This window comes from Trachymyrmex cornetzi, unplaced genomic scaffold (assembly GCF_001594075.2).
Source record: "Trachymyrmex cornetzi isolate Tcor2-1 unplaced genomic scaffold, Tcor1.1 scaffold383, whole genome shotgun sequence".
Lineage (NCBI taxonomy): Eukaryota > Metazoa > Arthropoda > Insecta > Hymenoptera > Formicidae > Trachymyrmex > Trachymyrmex cornetzi.
The window spans coordinates 172986-192588 of record NW_017298564.1 but is presented as its reverse complement, the minus strand read 5'-3'; the positions used below and the strand labels follow the sequence as shown (position 1 = coordinate 192588).

Below are 19603 nucleotides of genomic sequence, written 5' to 3'. Positions count from 1 at the left end.
CAGAAAATATTACTAAAAATATCAATATTCAAATTTTATCAAGTAGAATAATGTAAAATTTATCAAGTTTTTTAATGAAAAATTATTTGTCTGAATTTTACTCGAAGACTTACAATTAGTTAAAAATTATAACTTACTATAGTTTTTGTGATGGTAGATAACAGCCTGATTTGCTGTTATCTGTTATATCTATAATTCTTGTTAGTAAAAACCGTAACCGTAACTGAAGAGACAGTCGGTGACGACTCTTCTTTACAAGATCTTCTTATTACAAGGTTCTTGGCTGGCCAAAATTTTCGCTTGTGTCGCCACAACATATGTAATGTCAATGACGCTTTGGTGTGGTATGGCCGATGAATCTTTCCTCTTGCGGGTGCATATTTCGGGCACAAATGACACTTAAACATCCTCTGCGCTGTCGATCTCTTTTGAGATTGAACACTTTTAGTAGTTTTAGTAATTTTGAACTTTTGTCTTATATTTTGCAAACCTAAAGCGGGTATCAAATATCTCATTTGATAATCAGGTTGCCGTATAACTTGTCGAGGCCGACTTTGTTTCCGCCTCGATGTTGTACATCGCGAGCTCCCATTTTCAATCCCTAGATTTTCCTTTTCATTTAGGATACTTACATATTCCTGCGAAGATGATGATTCCGAAAGTTCATCAGCGGCTCTTGACGTCGATGGTAGCTGCCAACTACATGTAAAATCATTATTAGATGTATCGATAGCGCCGTTTCTACTCCCGTTATTGTGATCATTTAAATATGACTCAAGATCATCATCTCTATCGCTCTTGAAATCGCAGACGCGACATATGACGAAGTCACGACTGCGTGCCTCGCGGCCGTTACCATTGCTTCGGACGATATCATCATCATCGTCGTCGTCATCGTCGTCGTCGTCACCAATGGTGTCGCCTATGTGACGGTGCGACCGCTTCTCCTCCTCCGTAGGGTATGCCATAGTCGTTGCAGTTGCAGGGGACTTTACCATCTCGTGGCTGCAACCACCGCGGCACTGTTCCATAAGTTACGTTCGCGTCATTTTTCTACCAACGTACGAGTGTTCGTCGTAACACGACGTGAGAGAAACAAAACTGTGTGTAACTGGACAAGAACACATTCAGCAACAACAACGCGTACGCAATCAGAATCGCGCGGCCTACGACATCGAAAAAGCAAATTGAAGCGTGCACGTGATAGCATACGAGATGAAGAGATATTGTTTTTTTAACTAAAAATAATATAAAAAAATGACGCTAGAACGTAACAAAATATAGGAGGAGGAGTGGACAATGATGCGCGAGATGACGAATCGCCGGATCGCATCATGAACGGGTAACGATTGATGTATATCGATTTCGCATTAAATATTGAAAATGTGATAGCATTGGACGTTCCATGAATCATCCGTACGATAACAGACTGACGATCAGAACTTATGACAAAAAGTTAATGCATACAAATCGTGATCCGTCGTCGAGCGCGCCAACATTAGCCAAATGAGCGAACATAAAATTCGAAAGAGCTCGCCATTTAATGTCGTGCGGTATTCATTGCGCAATTAATGGTAAATAAAAAAGTAGGGAAAACGCAACAAAATGCAATTAATTGAATAAATAAATGGAAGCCGAGTGTCAACGTGCAGCAACGATAAACGTTATAATGCTTACCCGAGTATAGTACTTGGTGGTATCACAGTAGTAGCAGGTGCAATCGTTGGAGCCGGTGCTGGAAAAACTGGTGGCCCAGGTGGCGGTCGTCCTCCTCCCACGGGACTGTAAATCCAATAATGAGTAATAGATAATCGTGTAAATTATTTGGTTGAGAATGAAGGTGTTCTAGACTATTACAAAAAGATTCAAATTTACGAATATTTTTGCGAAATTATACGAAAAATTTATTTATTTATTTACAACCTCTAAGCAAAGGAATAAAAAAAAAAGATTTCTAATATTTGCATAATTAAGATTGTAATTTTTAAATAATAAAAATCTTATTAGACATATGTGAGAACACAACCAATAAGAAATAGGAATTAAACGCTCATAACGATCAAAGCTGGATGTTTAATGTTTAAATAATTCAATGTGAATTATGTATATATATATATATACTATATATGTACATACATATATACCATATTTGTAGTCATTTTAAACTTCGTGCCGAAAATTTCATTGGCACTATTTGGTAAATTTAAATTTAAGTAAAATTATATACAATTTTTTATCATATAATTCATATTTAAAAAAGCATTTAAAATAAGATTGCCAGTATTTTGGACACTGTCAGTAATTAGATCTTTTAACTCAATATTGCCTATTTTATTATTACACTGCGGCAATATATTTCTAAAGAAATATAAAAGACCCAATTACTGACAGTCCAAAATACTGGCAATCTTATTTTAAATGCAGTTTCTTTGACCTCTCGTTAATAACCAATATGTAGTATCTTTTAGTATCTTTTAGGCAGCAATCGTTTATTATAAACAATAATAAACGATTTATTATGACCGTATAAATTTCAGCATTTGACCTCCAATATCTCGGAAACTGTTCATTTTTAGACCTTATGCTCATGAGGACTTTTGATCAGGACCTGATCTACATTATAGTAAAATTTTAACCAATTCGATTTGTGCAAATTCCTTTTACTAAATCATACACCAAATGTAAAACTTACTGTAGGGGTTGCTGATGTCGATTATTTGACGGTACTGTGTTCTGAGTAGTCGATGTCGACGGTACACTCGCACGATGAACATGAACCTGATGCATTTGCAATTGATTGGCATCTTCTGCAAGAAACGGGCACCTCGAACATTGTCTCCTATTGTGGACCTTTAGAACGTGTGTTGCAAGTCGCTCGGCGCGCGCTGCTTTGTACTCGCACAGGGTACAAGCAAAGGGTTTTGTATGGGTATTCATATGTCGTTTTAGACACCAGTTATCAACTCCGGTCCATGGACAGTATATGCAGCTGTATCTTGACAGAAATGCTTCAATACATAGAATGTTCGGAAAATTCATTTCAAATTTTGTTAGCTCAAAATGATATACAAAATATAGTCATTGCGAAGTTTCCGACTATCTGACGTTGAAAGTCTAAAGTTTTCTCTAAAAATTCGTTTTCAAAAAATGTTCCTTCAATTTTTTACTGAATTATTCGCGAGTTAAATAAAAAGGAACATTCTGACTATTATTGCTCAGTTAAACACACCAGCGTACCACAATTAAAGATACAAATTTTTAAAACTAAAACTTTGCTCTATCGAGTGGTATACAATATTGCCAATTTTATTAAAAAATAGAATATATATAAATTTAAAAATATGACATTACTTTCCTTGTAATCATTGCGCAATGGTTAGAAGAAAAATAATATCATATTTTTAGTTCAAATGCATATACATATATTCTATTTTTTTTTTAATTTATATCACTCGATAAAGCAACGTTTTAATCTTACAAATCTGGTTTTTTAATTGTAACACGATGATTTTTAACGGAGTTATGAGCAATTAAAGTCCAAATGCTCCTTATTATTTAACTCAAGAACAAAAAATCGTAGGAACATTTTCAAAAAAACGATTTTTTGTAGGGAAAATTTCAAATTTTCACGATAGATAATTTCGATCGAAAATTTTCGTAAATTCTGTTAGGCATGTGACAAACCTACAAAGAGAAAATTGTTTCTTCATTTTTTTTCAGCTCGTAGTTTTCTACATGTAAAAATTATAAAACTCACATAAACTAAAAAAATTTAGTTAGCTTTTGAAAGTTTTTGAAACAGATTTCAAGCTTTAGAAAGCTTTTGAAACAGATTTCAAGCTTTAAAACCCCTTTTTTAAATTTATAAAACTTTTGTTTGTTTTTAACAAAGATGTTGTACATACAATTTTAGGCTAACAAAATTTGAAACGAATTTTTCGAACAACAATAATTTCGCTAAATTCAACTTACAATACTATGAGTATATGAAGAATTTCTTATAAGAAAACGTCATGTTTCGTTTATTTGCATATAAATATGAGAATTTTTAATTGCACAATTTTGATATTCAAACATACATATTAAAAGAATTATATAAATTAAAAATAACCGTCAAAGCGTGATGAAACTCGAGAAACAATTTTCAGAAACGTACCTTTTTTCCTGTGTGTTTTTGGAGCCACCCTTAAGATGACTCTTACTATTGCACCCACCGTTTTGCACTCGTCTTCCTGTATTGCAATTATTATCAGATTGCACAATACCCGACGGAGAAGGCATGATTATCGCTTGATGGATACCGGTAGTGCCTACATTGGCGTTCGATGCGACAGTGTTCGGCTGTAGTTGATAGCCCTTATTGCTAGCGAAACCGAACTGATTGCTCATATGTTGTTGTTGCGGTTGTTGCTGGCTGCTCACGTTGACGGTTGCCGTCGTATCCTGTTGTAACGACTTGGGAGCGTTTGTATCCACTGGTTTCCGTATCTTCGATACATCGTACACGTGATCGCGGTGCATTCTCATGAAATGCTTCTTTACGTGATCCGCACGATTAAATGGTTTGTAGCACATGTAGCAATGAAATGGTTTTTGTTCGCGATGGATATTCTCATGTCGTGTGTAAAGATCTCGTCTGTCCGTGCCATAAGGACAGCATGGACAGTTATAACGTTTATTACTCGTGGAGGCCGCAACAGTAGTAGACATCGTGGTCGTATTCTGTGAAAGTTTACGCCTTTTTAAACTAGGCTTTAAAACAGAATTAAATAAAATTATTTTTTTTTTGTATTATCAGTTATATTATAAAAGAGTAGGTAAAATTAGTAGAAATATTTGCCGCAGTAATTTTATATTGGAATGTGATTCCAAAAGATGCTATATTATATAATATTATATACATATACAGGACCTAAAAATAATTCCATATTTATGTAATAGATGGTACATACCATAATAAGTAAAAGAATTTTAGTAAAAACAATCGAAATTAGAAAGGGTATGTAAGAGTCAAATATTAAATTCAATATAGTAGTCTAATATATAAAATGTATTATGCTCTGTAAATTGTAATTAAAACCATATTACATGTTTCGGCGTCTATATTGAGCCATCTTCAGATAAAAAAAAATTCACACAATGTAGTATTGGTAAAATGATGAAGATAATAATGTAAAAATATACAAGTATAAGAGACATTCATCGGGCCTCATCTTACACTTGTATATTTTCACATTATTGTCTTCACCATTTTACTAACTACTGTATGAATTTTTTTTATTTGAAGATGGCTCAATCTAGATGCCAAAATATGTAATACGATTTTGTGTACAATTTACAGAGCATAATACATTTTATATCTTAGATCATTATATTAAATTTAATATTTGACTCTTACATATCCTTTCTAATTTCGATTGTTTTTGTACATTAAAAGTCCTTTGTTCTTGTTTAATTTAATTTTAATAAATATAGATCGAAATTTCAATCGAAATTTTTGAGATACCTATACGTATCTCTATCTATCTAATAATTTTGTATATTAGTGTCATAACTAACTTTATTGTCTTCTTCTCTAGTGTCACATACGATGTGAAAAGAGAGAAATTGAAATAATCACTGATAGCCTATTTGCAAAAATTACAGGTCCAATGAGGTGATCTCTCATAACGCCTATCCAATCGTAATCAGTTGATGTCAACTTACTGATTCCCGGTGAAATTTTTCATTATAAAGTGTGTATGGAAGTTGAATATGAACATTCAGAAGCGGTTTGTAAATACTGAGATAAATCTTCATGTCGCATGCGACACGTAGAATACCAATAAATCAGTTAAGATACTAACATACAAAATTGTTGATCTCTCTAGAAACGGTTGAGCTTTCGATCTATATTTACTAAGACTTTTTTACTCATGGTGTGTACTATCTATCATACAAATGCTAAATGGTTTTTGTAACACCTTGTATATGATACCACATATGTATATTACTTTTGAGGCTTTCACGGGTATGTCTTTTCAGAGGTGCCAAAGAGTTTACGGGTTGTTGCCGTGTTGTGATCCATTGCTAATGCCAACGTTTCGTGAACTTTTCCGTTCACTTCATCAGGGCGAGGAACGCACTGATACAGTATCGCACTGATACAGTGCGCTCCTTACCCTGATGAAGTGAATGGCAAGGTTCACGAAACGTTGGCATACATATGTATATTATTACATAATATTTTTTATTACGTAATGCGAATATATAATACCTGTTGCAAATGCTGTAGCGCAGGGGCAGATGGCAGTTCTTGCAAATGAAAGCTCGATGTAGTTGTCAATAAAGTCGCAGGTACAGTTTGCGTTTCTTGGGTTCTTCGGGTAGGAGGAGCCGCTCGTTCAGCGCGTTCACGAAGTCTTTCTAAATACATGACTACATCTTCGATTTTAAAATCCGTTTGCAAATAATCTTTGCGTGGTGAGTGATGCCTATTCCTGCTATCAGCTAGGATTCTCGATGCATGATGCTCCATGAAGTGTTCGGCAATTTCTCGCGGACCACTCGTTAGGATGTCTCCTGTGAAAATCAGAGAGTCTTTATTCATGCGAATAAAGTCAGTTCAATTTTTATAAGACTATCCGTATATTACAAATCAAATTAATATATAAATAAAATATAATATAGAAATAAAATAATTAAATTAATTACAATTAACCCTTAATACACACGATAATTTTTGGCACTTTTACTACACACGATGAGTCTCTCGCGTTAATTTTATCTATCTGAGTTATTCTATCATTTTTACAAGTATATAAAAATCGTTAAATGATTCTTACATGTATTTTAATATCTTTAGAAAGTGTATTTGTAAAGTTGTATATTTATTTAAAAATATTCGTATAAAAATGTAAAACTCTGAAACAGAAATGTTTAAAGAAAAAAATATGTTTCAATATCTTAAAATTGACATTTCCAAACTAAAAAAATTATATTAAATCTATAGAACCGTACATGTGAGAATACAACCAATAGGAAATAAATGCCTAAAAAAAAATAATTCAAGTGTGACAGCTATTTAAAACGTTTAATTATTTAGTAAAATGACGTTTTTTTTATACATGAGTAGATATAAATTGAAGCTATATATGTATATATTACTGACACTTTTTCTTCAATGTCCGAATAAATATTTATCTCGTTTTAAATGCAAAAATTTTGGGAGATTTGATCAACACGAACAGACTCATGGTTAAATTTTTTTTTATAATTCGCGAAATATTTCTGCAATAGAAACGAGAATTAATTAAAAATAAAGAAAAAAAAATTTTTTTCATTTTAAAAAAAGTCGACACTCTATCTTCTGAATTATCCTGATCAAAGGATTCGCAAGAACAGAAGCCGGCAATGCACAGTTCTCTAGATGCCAAAGTTTTTCAGGAAAAGAATATAGATCATTATTTAGCCAGATGTTTGTAGTATTTCAAGGGAAAAAAAATGGTATGAGCCACGTATGTGTATTATTTGTCGTTTTTTTTACAACAAATGGAATAGCGGAAAAATAATGCACTTTTTTTCAATAGAATCTAATAGCTATTTTCATTCAAATTAAAATTTATTAATTGTTTAAACAATTGCTTAAACAAATTATATGAAAATTTGTTTAAACAATTTCAGATTCATAATCAGCGATTTCACAAACCATTACATGCAAGTGATTCAAATTGTATAACCGATCCTCAAAGAATTATATTTATTTACGGATTTAAGCTCCTTCTTCTCATTGTAAATAATACTTTTTGCATAAAGCAATCAATAAATGTAGGTGATATTTACAAATTTTTTGTCGTTGATAACTTATCTATAAATGAAATTGTTCTATTATGTCACGTTTTTAAGATATTTTATCTCAAAAGTACCCAAAAATGCCAATTTCAGTATCTTTAAGTTCAATTAAGATAAATCTCAAAAACATGATGTGACAGAGCAATTTCATTTATAGATTTATTTTCAGTGACAAAAAATCTGTAAGAATCATTTAGTCCCGTTCATGGTTTAAAATTCGTGTCGGACAGTATTACTTATTTGATACGTGTAAACATAAATTTTTCACTTCATTTTTCGTTTTTTAAGAGTAAATATATAACAGTATTCAAGAAAAATTAATAAACTATCTTTTCTAGCAGTATAAATTGAAGAAATGCAAGCGAAAAATGTACTGTTCCTTCAAAACGGTACGATCAGTAATTAGAAAGGGGACCTTTCTCACTATCTACCCTTGCTAATCAACTTATTTTTATCTTGCATCAGCTAAACTTTTTACACTATTGGATAGAAAATTACTCAACTATACTCTGTATACTCTATCGATCTAGACCTTTAAGCGTGAGATTGTAAACAAGTTAGCCTCGCAAAAAATTTTTCAGGTAGGTTTATGCAACGTTCATTAGATACATCCGTGTCTTTAAATTCATTCGCTGCACATTATTGTAAGAATATTTTTAACAATGTATGTAAATCATGTGTACTTACCACACTCATCACATCGCCACATGGCTTTTCCGGCGTGGTAAGCTGCAATTCTACTTCCGTCGGTTCCTTTTAGTGGTTCGTCCTCGTACGTCCAATTTCCATCGTCACTACCGTCGGTACCATTTCCCGTATCTTCTTCGGTTTTATAAGAAACTGATGCTTCGAACTCGTTTTGCACGTTCGATGCTGTAACGACGAAATTATGATAAATTATATTAAACTCTTCTTAAAGAGATTTTAAAGTAAACTCGATGGAATCGGTATTTTACCGATTCAATAGGACTTACAACTTTCACACATAAGGTAAACTCGGATAAGACGGCCATACGGGGAAGATAACCATAGGTTTTTAGAATGACTAAAAAAATGCTCTATTTAGCAATTATTGAAGAAATTACAGCCTAGGGCCATCTTTTCCTTATAACCATCCTAGTTTATCTATGATTTACATGTTATCGACACATCACTACTTGCTACTACAATATTTCACACATGCATAAATTTTCGTAGAATGATATCGTATAAAATTAGATGCTCATATTTTGTAAATACAAATTCCAGAGATTTTATATTAAGCAAATTTTGGCGTGGCTGCTTTAACATCATATTGGACTAAAAAATAGTAAAGATCTCAGTTTCAAAAATTTTTGTTCCTCTCAACATAAATTCCGCGCTACAAACTAGAATAATACATATAATTTTGGAAAAGAATTTTCAAATTTGTGAAAGTAATATATGCGATATCATCAGAGAAAATTATTATGTTTCATCGGTAAAACGAACGACTTTAGAATCCCTTTAATGATGAAAGAAACTCATCATTCTTTTATGAAACAAAACATTCCATAGTTAGCTAAGACGTCGGAAAAAGTAGTCATAATTCGAAAATTAATTAAATTGTTATCAAAAGACAATTTAGTAACCGTTTGGCTCGCAAATCTGAAGTCAAATAGATATGCAAAACTTAAAATATCGGACCGAAATACAAAAAATAGTCTTACTTTAATATTAATTTGTTTTTATGGATTTTTAAGGTTGCTGAACACAAATCCAAGGTTAAAATTACAAAAATAACAATGGAGCATCTAATATTGCTGAAGGTGTAAAAAGTAGTTTTATTTTAATATTGCTTTATTTTGTTTCTGCCAGGTTTTTGGATTACTTATAAACTTAAGATGAAAATATCAAAAACTATAGCAAGTTCCAATATAGCACATCTAAAATTTATCAAATGATGCTTGTAATCGTTATGAGCGGATGTAGAATACACCCTTAAAGAAACATAGCGGCACGCTATTGTACGAACGTGCCTGTTTCGTTCGTGCATCATCTTTACTAAAAAAAATATTTTTGTCTATACTATTTCAAAATCCTATAACAATATTTTAAAAATAAATAATAATAACGCTAAAGAAAATATTTACATAATTTATAGGAAAAAAGTGGCGAAAAATGAATTTTCAGAAAAAGAAATTTAGACAAATTAAAATAAAAATCGGAGTGAGAGAATGGTTTAATTAAATTTTAAACACTCTTTAGGATTGTGAACGATTAAAATACACTGAAAAAAAAATTTCTATTTAAAACTTTAAAACTTAATAACTTTGTTATTTAGAAGAAAATATTGTTTGGTTTTTTGACGATTCCTTTTACTTCTTCAGAAATATTCATCAAAATTTTCAATCGCTTGTTATCAAGTTTCGAAAGAGCTTCCATAATTGTAAAACTCTCTACAATATATTCGAAAATAGTGAAGTATTATTTGACTATCGATTTATTGTTAAAGTTCTAATGTAATTTTAAAGTAATTTATATCTTAAAATAAAAAAAATAAAAATAAATTAAATTAAATTAACAGCATTTTATTCTTGAATATATAACAAACTTAAAAATTTTCTTTGCAAAGAAAATTAATTATATAAAAATCACTTTTAAAAAATTCAAATAATTGTTATATGAACGGTAATTATTTAATTATCATTTGAAAAAAGTTGTAAGAAAAGCTACATTTTATTACAGAATACTTTCTCATGCTATTTTCCAAAATCGAATTTTGATTACTTTTTCAGGCTCGCTATCCCATAGTCAATAATTAATTATCATGCGAGAATAACTAGTGAGAAAAAATATAATTTCGTAAACGTTTAATTAAATGGCCAATTATAAATGAAATTTTTTTATTGCTGAACACAGTTAACGCTAAACAATTAAATAATTAGATAATGAGTTAATCAAATTATGAATGATCAATAGAAAAAATATGCACACAATTTCAATTGCATTCATATGATGCATACATGTTGCGTAAAAAAAAGTTTATTGAAAACTTACTGAATATATTATAGATAAATAAATTTTTTAATTATTTCTATTGCAGATTTTCCGATATTATTTTGCCTTAACAAATACAATCAATAATTGATAATATATCGACAATCAGTAAAACGATATTATTTTCAACTTATATATATATATATTCTAGAAAATTCAACATAAAATCTTACTTCTATGATCAGGATCATCGCCATACAGTTTCTTTGTAATTTCTCTAAACATATCCTCATAGTCTATTCTGGTGCCGTTTCCTTCCATTTTCAAGTTCTACAATGGTCACTCACCGTCCGTAGAATAAGAACCTTTTTCTTTGTTCCTCAAAACAGACCTTCGTGTTGAGGCACCATAGACCTTTGAACAAAAAAATTTTTCTTTCCCATTCTTTTCTTTGCTAACAATATCATTTTTTCGCATGATTCATGAATATGAACACTGGAGCTCATAGCTCAGAAATTTACGATTTTTACGTTTTATAATTTTCCGAGAATATTATTTTCGGAGAATTATTAATTTGATTTATTTACACAATTTTACAAGTCTTCGATACATTAAAAAAAATTTTTTTTTTCATCGGAGCCGTTTTTTTATCCTCAATGTAATCGTGAAATTTATTATCCTAATACGATAAAATAATCCAATTATAACAATCTTCTTTTACAAATTGCTCACAAGCGTTATATTGGATCTAAATCCGGAAAAATTCTCAGCTGTGATAACGCGATTATTTGATTATACTGAATACCTTTGTACGATATATGACTACGAATCAAATTTTGTTGAATACTATCGCTAGAAATATTTTCTGTAAATGCGATGTTATTCTTCTTTTTTTCAATATTTAAAGATATTGATCGCTTTTCATCATTTATCAACGAACATTCCTTTTGTATATGTATAATTATAAATAATAAATATATAAATTTTTTCATGTATTTGTGTTTTGTTTAAATTAATCTTTATAATACTATATTAGTATATTGTATGGGCAAATTTCTATATTTCACCAGCAACCGACGAATGCGAAAAGACTGCGAAGGATTATCGTGGAACATGCTAATTCTCAAAGTTGTATATTCTAACTATTCGTAATTCTCTTTGAATATTACATTATTATAATTTTCACAATTACAGGTAAACTTAATTTCTTAGCGCTGGGACACTATCGTGTCCCTGGATAACAAGTTTAAATATTTATTGGTTGATTTTGGCAAATAACTTCGATGAAAATAGAACCTGTGTATATATATTATTTTCCTTCGTTTATTTTTATGTGTTCAAATGAGAGTATAGGAGACTAAATACAAGAAATTACTCAACGACTTTTCTCTTATACATCTAATACAATTATAAAGCGTGTTTGGTGAAGCGTGAAGTGTAAAATTATTAAAAAATTATAAAAATTATAGCAATTTTAAATATGACAGATTTTAATAATTAATATAAATATGATTATACATTAGTATGCAATTATTAAGATGTAAAATGTTTTAAAATATAGATTTGAAATGAAACGCTACGTTTGGCGAGTAGTTGAATAAAAATTATAATAACAAGAGAATAAGAACGTAAAAACTTCATTATGCCATTATTTGAGTACATTCTCTTCGTGCATATCATAAATAGAAAATAAATATATTTGAATTATCGAAGTTGTGTTTTATAAAATGTAAATGTGAAAAAGAAGTATAGTAGAGAAAATGAAAATAATGTACAAAATTTTATAACGGGTATCTTAATAACTTTTATATGTTGCTACAAGATTAGATTTAGAGCAGTTGGAATATATATATATATAAAGTGAGTCACGCGATTCGAACCATATCTCCCCATATCAGACCATATCTCTCTTACGATCGATAATAGAGAAATATGACACGGGAAAAAGTTTAGAAGCATAATGATGTCTAACTTTTTGTTAACATTAGTTTCTTCGTAAATGCGTATTTATAACGTGAAATTGCAATTAGATGTTTTCTTTACATTAGTCAACTGATTTCATTAGTTGTAAATTTTTTTTTAATTCTAAATGATATCTCATATGATATAAAAAAAGTTTTCTGCTTACTTACAATTATTATGCATTATAATACATAAATAAATAAAAGCAATTTGTAATTTCTCTTAAAAGAATAATGCATGCTATTGTTTGTTAATTATTTTTAAATTTTTTATAATGTTTATCAATTCTAGTAAAAATCGTAAAAAATTATCTCTTTGAATTATACCTTTGCCTTCAATAAGATAATTATTTTTATTATTATGTTAAAATTTTTAAAAATAAGAATTATTTAAGAGAAATATTATACATTTTATATTTTTCAAATTTTATCTTATATATTTGTATATATATATATAACTTTATATTTATAACTTTTATATCGGATTTATTAATATGTGTACCTCTCCATGTCTTGTAATTGGTATCATCCGTTACTTTTATAAATACCGTATTTCTATTGATTTCGATCGAGTCGAGCATACACAATTATTTAACACTATGTTCTGTTGGGGTGGCGGCAGCATCCGGAAAGAGGAAGGAACGAACGTCTATTGATCGTCACGATTGCTGCTCGCAGAACTGAGAGGGGATGACCAGCAACCCTGCTAGTAACCCTGTACTATGTGTGCGTGCGCATATACGAAGATCAGTCGCGTACATGTATATAGAAGGGGAAGCCAGAACGTTGGAAGGGGTTACTGTGAAGAATAAATCAATATGCCCCTCTACTGATCGGGGCCACATCCTCTAGAAACGACAGATGGTGGAACGTGGAGGGTGTTCTAGAACGTACTATTGAAACTTAACATTTCTGCGCTGGTTGAGAACCTCTACTTTATGGCGCAGAGAGAAGGAATAAAGAAACCCGAAGGGAAAAGAAAGAGAGATGACACAGCGGCGGGGACATGGTCGGTCGGAATAAAGGCAAAGACTCACAGTCCGAGAGAGAGAGAGAGAGAGAGAGAGAGAGAGAGAGAGAATATCAGAAGATAGACGAAGAAAGAGAGAACGAGAAAACAAAAATAATCAAGAAAATAAAGTAGGAGAGAGAGAGAGAGAGAGAGAGAGAGAGAAAAGGCACGCGCAGTGCTCCATTCAAATCCATCCGGAAATTATTGCCGGCTAACCAAGGACGTCAGGCAGGTCTTCTCCGCGTCCGCGTGTGCACATGTACAATCGTGCACACGTACGTAATGGCATTGCACAGACGTTGTGCACGATCGTTAGTGTGGAGTTGAAAGATCCCTTCTTTTCTCTTCGCTCTTTCGTCTCCGCTCTCTGGACGTTTCCTAGACGCGGCGGTACGCGCAAAATCGGCGTTGGTATTAGTACACGTCGCGGAAAACGTCGCGGCGAACGCCGCCGGCGGCCCGTTGGCCGCCCTCAACCTCAACATCGCGTACGATATCGCGGAGCACCCGCGCGAATGGCCGCCCCCGCGCGCACACGCGCGCCTCGAGAACACACATGGACGGGTGTCCCGGCACCTCTCTCCGTCTGCCTCACTGCGCGCTACCCGTCGAAACACCGACGAACACACGGATGTCGAGACGTCGCACATATAGCCGCGCGCTCCGCGCGTCTCGATGGGTATTCGCGTGCGGCCTATTCGCGATACACAATACGTCGGCCACGGCGGCGGTCTCGATCCTCTTGCTCTCGTTCGCGGCCACAGCTCGTTAACACTCGTAGTCGTAACTCACATTCGGTTCTTCACTCGCTGTTACTTTTTTCATTCACTCGCTGTCTCCTTTCTCATCGTCTCACTTTGTACTTCCACTCGATCGTTCGTTTTCGGCGCGCAACTCGGTACTAATCCGACAGAAGAAGTGAAGCAACGTACGGACTCAGGAGGAACATCCTCGGGGAAGACACTGATGGGGAGATCTGTTGTCGTATTGACGCTGGATGGACGATGATGACGCGAACACGATGGACAGCCCACAGTACACGACGCGTCAAGATATACACGGGTAAACACGGATCTCGGATGAAGAAAGACGTTTGGAAATACTACGTTAAATCACTCACCTTTTTGTGTCGTTGATCCAGACTAAGTGCAAGACACTAACGAAAATCGTTGTTCGAGGAAACGTTATGCTGGTTCGGTTGCAGGTTGTTTCCTCGACGGCTGTCGGGTGGCGAGTGGGTGGCAGGCGGGGTGGCGGGCAGAAGTGGGTGGCTCAGGCGGGTTGGGAGCAGTGGTGTGTGGGTGGTAGCGTGAGGGAACCCAATACCACCCTCCTCGCCCATTCAATCCTCCAGTATTAGGGGGAGCAGTCGAGCCTGTTTTCACTCCCCTCCCTCCCACCATACTCCCAACAGCCCACTACACACCAACAGCTGGCGACGATAGACCCGTTTCTACGTGTGTGTGTAGAGTCTGTCTTACATAGATATGCCTACACAAGGAGCATACGCGCCCTCGACGTCCCAGAAGGTGGCACCTCCCTCCCTACACGTGTTCACAACGCTATTCTAGAGGCGACTTGGTTCGTAAGAAAGGTGGAGTTGGAAAAAGCACGGAGAAGGAGGGAATCTCTATGAGGGGTTTTCAAATCCCTTCTTTGAAATCTTTAAAGAGATTTAATAGATGTATGTTTTTGAAGGTCTCTTTACCTGAGCTAGTAGCCCTTAACTTTTTTTAAACTTTACTGTATTTCTGAAGAGAAAGTTATGCGTTCAAAAATCTTTAGACGCCAGGGAACTTCTTGACAAAGGAAAAAAAGATTGAATGGATTAGTCACGCGTGATGCGGTCGTAAATTTTGATATCTTTAAGTTTGTAGTAGATATTAAAAACAAAATGCATTTTAACCGTACAGCTAATACAATCGTTTGTTATATTTGACCTCTAAAGAATATTGAACAAGGCTGTATTGATTCTAGACAAGATTATATTGATTTTAAACAAGGCCATGTTAATCGAATTTTTTATCACCTTTATATAAAGAATACAAATAAAAATTATTCTAAAAATTAAAATTTTTGTAACATTTTAAATAATATTTTATTCCAAGATAGACGAATGATACTAATATATATGAATAGAAGATTTTTAATGTCATTAATAGCTCTGTGTCTTTAGAAGCACCGCCGGGATATGCGTAAATGCAGAGCTAGTATACCCAAGGCAAGAACACTGATATCAGTTAGAAGTCTACTTCAGCCGATAAGCAAGCAGTCGACCAAACCGACTGTTCCTAGAACCAGTTTCGGTTCTGGGTCGGCATTCTTGGTTCCCTACCGAGAGTACGAGAGATGTTGTACCAGCACTACCAGCGCGCAGCGGCATTCGCCACTACGGCAACCTTCATTTACATTCCGCCCGGCGTTACCATGTGTAACGTTCCGTGACGCGGGTCTGAAATTAACTTCCACAGCGCCCCCGTCACTTCGTTATCATGCAGCTGGAGGCCGCCTCGCACACGAACGAGCGCGGATCATTCAACGGGAGCAACCGGAGATACATCTGCATCTGCATCCGAGTCGCAATTTAGGAACGATGGGGTGCATCGGGCCACTGCCGACGTGTCGCCCGTATTGATCTCTACCTCTGTTCAGACATTCCCTTACGCTCGCGCGTCGCCCGTCTCTTCCTTACGTAGACACGAGGTGGAAAAAAGAACTGACGGAGGGATGATGATGTCAGGTATTGGCCGCGGTCGCGTGATCGATCGGATGCCGCACCGCGGTCGGAAGGAGGAGGATGGTACTTTAGCGCGAGAGAAATTTCCGCTCTCGCACCACAAACGCGGAACTACTTAACTTAAAAGCCGCTAAAACGGCGATGTGCCAAGGACGGCCGCGGCGGTTTGGGGAAGGGGAAGGAAAATGAGATTTTCCATGAAAACGTTATATCCCTAAAATATATATGACAGGGGATTTCCATAAAAATCTAAGCACGGGTTTGCGACCACCACGACAATGCTTGCGTCTATTTATTTTTGCGTACAGGCGCCTCCTTTCAGAATGTGATGATATTTATAATTATAAAAGTGCCTTATATCCATATTTTGCAAAAATATCCTCACATCGTCGTTAACACAAATGCGTTTTGCTTTCGCTTTCTTCTAGTTCTCTTATATCACTTTTATTATTAGCTGTTTATTAATCTATTATTAACTGTGCTTTATATAAGATTTAAAGTTCATCGAGAGAAAGATAATTTCCTATTAAGAACTGACAGTTTTAATTTTCCGCTTGTTTAATATTAATTTTCACCGAAATTTTTACTGAGTAAATGAAACAAGAAAGATTGAATAATTTTAAAAAATAGAATTACGTTTTCATTACTATGTCATGTATTAAAAGGACTCTTGGTTTAGCATAAAAATGACTTGAGAGAGAGAGAGAGAAATTATAAAAGATTAATATTAAATCCAAACTAATTTTTACTGAGTAAATGAAACAAGAAAGATTGAATAATTTAAAAAAATAGAATTACGTTTTCATTACTATGTCATGTATTAAAAGGACTCTTGGTTTAGCATTAATAATGACTTGAGAGAGAGAGAGAAATTATAAAAGATTAATATTAAATCCAAAGAATTTCCAATGAGAAAGAATTTGATTTCTCCGACGGGGAGAAAAAAACAATGATAATTTTCAATACCGCGAATCTTTCTATCTTAAAAGTTACAATGCCACAAATAAACAATAATATAATTATAGCAATGAATTTAGCAATAACATAATTATTAAAGATGCACCGAATCGTAAAATTACCTATTAAATCCAAACAATTTCCAATGAGAAAGAATTTGATTTCTCCGACGGGGAGAAAAAAACAATGATAATTTTCAATATCGCGAATCTTTCTATCTTAAAAGTTACAATGCCACAAATAAACAATAATATAACTATATAGCAATGAATATAGCAATAACATAATTATTAAAGATGCACCGAATCGTAAAATTACTTATGGATATCGGATATCCAAAAAGAATGTGGCACTGGATATCCAAAATTCGGTCAGATATCCAGTAGGGCAATTCTCTCTCTCTCTCTCTCTCTCTCTCTCTCTCTCTCTCTCTCTCTCTCTCTCAATGTTACTGTATACGCAGCAAACGCTAAATATTCTTGAAATGTTTCTAAAATCCCAAAAAACATTTCAAGAATACTCCAAAATATTTCGAATATTTACGATATGTAAAAGAAATATTCAAATGTCAATTAAAAAATTTATTTGTAGGTCGTTACATTTTCCGAGAATGTTCCATATATATTCCGCAAAATTTTAATTTTTCCAAGAATTCCAGGTCAGTTTGTCCATGAATCAGTTTTTAAACAAAATTTTACTTTGAAAAAGGGGAAAATTTGTAAAAGAAACCCCGACAATTGTAAAAATAAAAATAAAGCAAGGTAATTGTTACATACCATGTAGGAAATGAAGGTGGATCAGCATACGAAGAAAAAAACAGGCAGAATGAAACGTAAAACAGCAACGAATAATACAAGCTGAAGAGAACACTAGCTTATGGAGGCAGCGGAGTAAAAAATTTAAGTAAGCGACATTTAATATGAGAAAGGAAGATCTTCCAAATTTCACAGACTTATATTTTCTCGCAGGTGATTCTTGTCAGACGAATAAATGCTCTTCGTCGCGGCCCTCTGTCAGCAAAAATGTGTACTGCTCGCTCGCTCGCAATTTTCGTGAAATATACAAGGAGTATTTAATATTCTGAACATTTCATCGACATTTACACATTCTGTGACGATTCTTTTACTGTTCCGGAACATTCGGTACATTGATAATACAAATCAAACTTTCTGTGAAAATTTAGCGTTAGCTGGATACGTATGTACTTGTTTACTATTAAACAAATATTTTGTTATAGTTTTCATTTTATAGCTCTCTGTGCTTACAATAAAAATACATTTATCTGTTGATAATCCCATCATATCTATTACTGTTATCACTTATCATTAAGGTATCATTTTACCATAACGTTTTGGAATATTTCCGATTTATTTGATGCTCCCGCTTTATTCTGTATCCTTCATTTTTTTCTATCAAATTACACACTAAGAAAAAAAGTCGAAATATTCGCAATAATAAATATTACATGTGACGTTTTCTGCGATATTAATTATAAAAAAATTCTACTGTGATAACGAAATACATTTCTGTGAAATATATCATTAATTGTAAAAAACAAAATAGATGATTTATTTACTAGGAAATTTATGTTCGCTAAAGTTTCATTTCATCGTTTTACTGAAATAAGGATTTATTTCAATAAAATAAATATAATATCTCACAAATAAATTTTTAAGTTTTTTTTTTTCAGTGACACGCGGGGGCGGATGATGTACACAGATTTTTCCTTCATCACGATCCTTTATACAATTGCGATCGTGGTGAATTATGTAATAATCCAGACAAAATCCAGAAAAGTCCAAAATCAAGACATAAGACATCTTAAAGTTATCTTTAAGACATCTTTAAAAAATGTCTTTGAGACGTCTTATGTCTTGTTTTTGAACATACGTGTTGTCTGGAAACGTTTCGTAATAATGAAGGATCACGAGAGTATCGGCGGGTCATTCGCACTCAAGGATCACGAGTACGAGCACCGCTGCCGTCACCGCGGTACTCGTATACATCGGCCGATGACTATCGCATCAGCTTCGGAGTCGGCGTTCTGTGATGGTAACAGCATCGGCGTCGGCGCGGCGTCCGCGGAGCTCTAGGTAGCTTCGCGTCGCGGCGCTTCGCGTCGGCGTCGCTGGAATCGTCCGCGAAACG

General features: G+C 33.8%; 1 protein-coding gene across 3 annotated transcripts; it reads right to left on the bottom strand.

The window, feature by feature from the left end:
• Positions 1-95: 95 nt before the first annotated feature.
• chn (zinc finger transcriptional factor charlatan) lies at positions 96-11180 on the bottom strand. 3 transcript variants are annotated; one of them, XM_018511652.1, is made up of 7 exons: positions 11022-11180; positions 8518-8703; positions 6257-6579; positions 4157-4752; positions 2693-2995; positions 1678-1782; positions 96-699 (listed from the first exon to the last, which is right to left on the bottom strand). In XM_018511652.1, the coding sequence occupies exons 1-7, from the start codon at positions 11107-11109 to the stop codon at positions 177-179; spliced, it is 2124 nt and encodes a 707-aa protein (XP_018367154.1). In that variant the 5' UTR covers positions 11110-11180; the 3' UTR covers positions 96-176. The 3 variants fall into 3 exon arrangements, with proteins under 3 accessions (XP_018367154.1, XP_018367155.1, XP_018367156.1); XM_018511653.1 differs by having other exon boundaries at positions 1678-1791; positions 6257-6561; XM_018511654.1 differs by having other exon boundaries at positions 4157-4722; positions 6257-6561.
• Between the last annotated feature and the right edge of the window lie 8423 nt (positions 11181-19603).

Coding starts and splice junctions, on each gene's coding strand:
- chn (XM_018511652.1), bottom strand. CDS start 11,109: ATGGAAGGAAACGGCACCAGAATAGACTATGAGGATATGTTTAGAGAA. Junction 6,580..8,517: donor GTGGCGATGTGATGAGTGTG/GTAAGTACACAT, acceptor GCATGAATAAAG/ACTCTCTGATTTTCACAGGA. Junction 700..1,677: donor CCACCAAGTACTATACTCGG/GTAAGCATTATA, acceptor TTTTACATGTAG/TTGGCAGCTACCATCGACGT.